Source organism: Aptenodytes forsteri, unplaced genomic scaffold (assembly GCF_000699145.1).
Source record: "Aptenodytes forsteri isolate BGI_AS27 unplaced genomic scaffold, ASM69914v1 Scaffold132, whole genome shotgun sequence".
Lineage (NCBI taxonomy): Eukaryota > Metazoa > Chordata > Aves > Sphenisciformes > Spheniscidae > Aptenodytes > Aptenodytes forsteri.
In genome coordinates this window covers 5,184,259-5,186,903 of record NW_008795520.1, presented here as the reverse complement: position 1 = coordinate 5,186,903, position 2,645 = coordinate 5,184,259, and the positions used below count along the sequence as shown (strand labels likewise).

General features: G+C 44.0%; 1 protein-coding gene across 1 annotated transcript in view; it reads left to right on the top strand.

Moving 5' to 3' along the window:
- Positions 1-1,669: 1,669 nt before the first annotated feature.
- NID1 (nidogen 1) overlaps positions 1,670-2,645 on the top strand; it is a 46,459-nt gene continuing 45,483 nt past the window's right edge. The window contains exon 1 of the mRNA XM_009281832.1: positions 1,670-1,708. Within this exon, the coding sequence (XP_009280107.1) occupies positions 1,670-1,708 (39 nt within the window). The remainder of the gene's footprint in view (positions 1,709-2,645) is intronic.

Genomic DNA, 2,645 nt, shown 5'->3' with positions numbered 1-2,645 from the left:
GAAATGAATAGTCAGAAGCATGCCCCTGATAGGTGAAAAGAAGAAGGCCAAATGTTAGGTCATTTCTTCTGGTCTCTACTTTGTTCTGTAGTATTAACTAGTCCTGATTATATTTTCTCTTAATGTTATTTTAATCTCTGCCATAAATGGGGGACCATGCAGCCGCAAAGTCTGCACACACCAAGTCTGATGAAGAGCCTGGAATTTGTTTAAAATACTTCAAACGCCAGTCATCTCTCACAAGAGGATTTAGAGTGGGAGTAGGGGTGCTTGTGTACAAAAAGTGTGAGCAAGGAGAAGGAAGGGAAAAACTTTTAATTTACTCTAAATTTATTACTTTAAAGGTGGAGTGCATCTCCTTGCTAAAATGTCTTAATGCCCACCATCTTCCCTACTGTAATCCAGTGGTATAGTATAATTGGTGGCTTTTAATTTTTAGGGTAAGTTTTAGCTTTGCTTTACAGGGGACATTTTCTAGTGCACAGGTGTTACAGAAGTTCTGGGAACCTTTCTGGACTAGATCTCTGTTGCATGTCTGCCTGCAATTGCAGGGTCTAGACTGGGGTAACCCATGCTCTCTTTTTAGTTCTGTATTCCTAAAATTCATAGTTCACCTTAGAATCTGTGGCCACTGTTAAGTCACAAATGATTAGAGGAAAAACAATCACAATATTCAGCTTCTCCTCCCCCTTTCTAACGTGACCTGCATTCCCATCATACTTGTGCAGATTATATACTGCTTATGTATCTTAGATATACTGTTCATGCATAAAGCCAACTTCCCATTTTTTACACGGTCTTAACTTTTTTAGTATTTTTCGCTGTAGCAGCTAATGAAATTATGCACCTGCAGACAATACAGTCAGCATATGTCAAGCCATTTGTAAAGTAAATTCTGACAGACCGTGTGAACTATTTGCTAAGTTTAGCTAATGGTTCATGCTAACCATTATCCAGTTATATACCAGCTGATTGACCACTAGCCTGTGGCAGGGGGCATGCTCTGACCCCCAGGTAGCCAAAGGAGGGTTCAAGGGATAGGTGTGTGCTGTACATGAAGAGGTCATTTGTAGCACGAGTTCCAGTACTACACTTTTTCTGATTTGCTATATGTAGCAGTAGTAATGGTGATCCAGATTTTAAAGGATGTTGCCAAGACATATGTAGCCAACATCCCTGACAGCTTGCACAGCCCACAATTTCTCTGTGTCTTGAAGAATATGTATGTAGTACTGGCCTCCTTGTTTCCAAATGTATCTAGTAGAAAAGGGGAAGAAAAATTTGGAGACGGTGAGAATGATCAGAGACAGGGAACAGCTCTTACACGGGGAGTGCGTGAATAGGCTGGGGGTCTTCATTCTGAAGAAATTACACAGGGGGAGAGACTGGGCAGGGTTAGACTGTATGTCCCAATACAAAAACTAGAGGCCATCAAATGAAGCTGGGAGCCAGACTGAAAACAAACAGAAGTAGGAGAGACCTCAGGGTATGAGTCACAGATCTGTGGATTTCCTTTTTAAGGGGTTTTCTGGATGCATAAAGTTTATATGTGTTGAAGGGAAGATTTAACAAATAAGTGAAGGAGATCCACTGAGGATGAATAAACAGTCAAACCACAGGGAATCCCTTGAGCTGAATGTGGTCAGACGCTGGTTGGAAGAGTACGTGCATGTCCTTCTCTTGTTCTGCTGAATCCGTAAGCTACCAGGTATGGCTGGGGACAGGCAACTGGACTAGATGGCGTTGTGGTCTGAGTCACAGTGGCCGTTCTGACCCTCTTCCAAGCATTCATAAGGATTGAGTAATGTGAACATCTTGACCGTGCGAAAAGATCCAGCAGCAGTTTGTTCTTGGACTCGCAACAATCTCTGTGGGTGAGAGAAATCTGTGAGAGATTGTAGTTTGAGTTTCATAGCCTGTGGTGCCAGTTTTGGGACCTCTGTCCCTTTCTGAGTCATCTCCATGTGTGGCAGCAGCTCTAGAGTGGTGAGTGCCTGCCTGCCTGCAGGTAGTCAGATGTGTCCTGTTACCAGGTAGTCAAACACTTGGAAATACATTTGTATGTGTCTGATTCATACAGTGCCATACACGTCTGGAAGAAGGGCCCGCGACAAAAAGCTGTGTGTGAGTAGTTTATGTACTGCCTCAAGGCCTGACACCTGTAGTCTTGCTTGCTTCCTCTGTGTGTGTGAGGGTCAGCTCTGGTTTGCCAAGGGAGCTTGGCTGTCACACTCGAACAGGCCCTAGCATCCACCTGTATGTATGTATGTATTTCATTTTTAGGCAGAGGTGGTCGGCTGCGAGTCATCATCTCACTGACCAGTTAAATCTCGCTGAGCCAGTGTATATGCATTTTCAGACCAAGAGTTTGTTATATATGTTAAAGCTTCCCCCCCGGCCAAGTAATAGAGCCAGTTTTCCATAGGACTGTGTCAGGGCACTCAGCTGTAAGGGAATTTACAGGGTGGCCTGTATCTGCTATAGAAATTCTGTCTCCTAGCCCCTATAGCCTCTGATACAGGAGCTATGCTCACAGCATATATGAAGAGTGAGCAGCACCTTGTTGCAGTCAACCTTGCACAGTAGCAGAGAAGTTGCAACAACCCCATGCAGCGCTACAGGCTTGGGGAAGAGTGGCTGGAAAG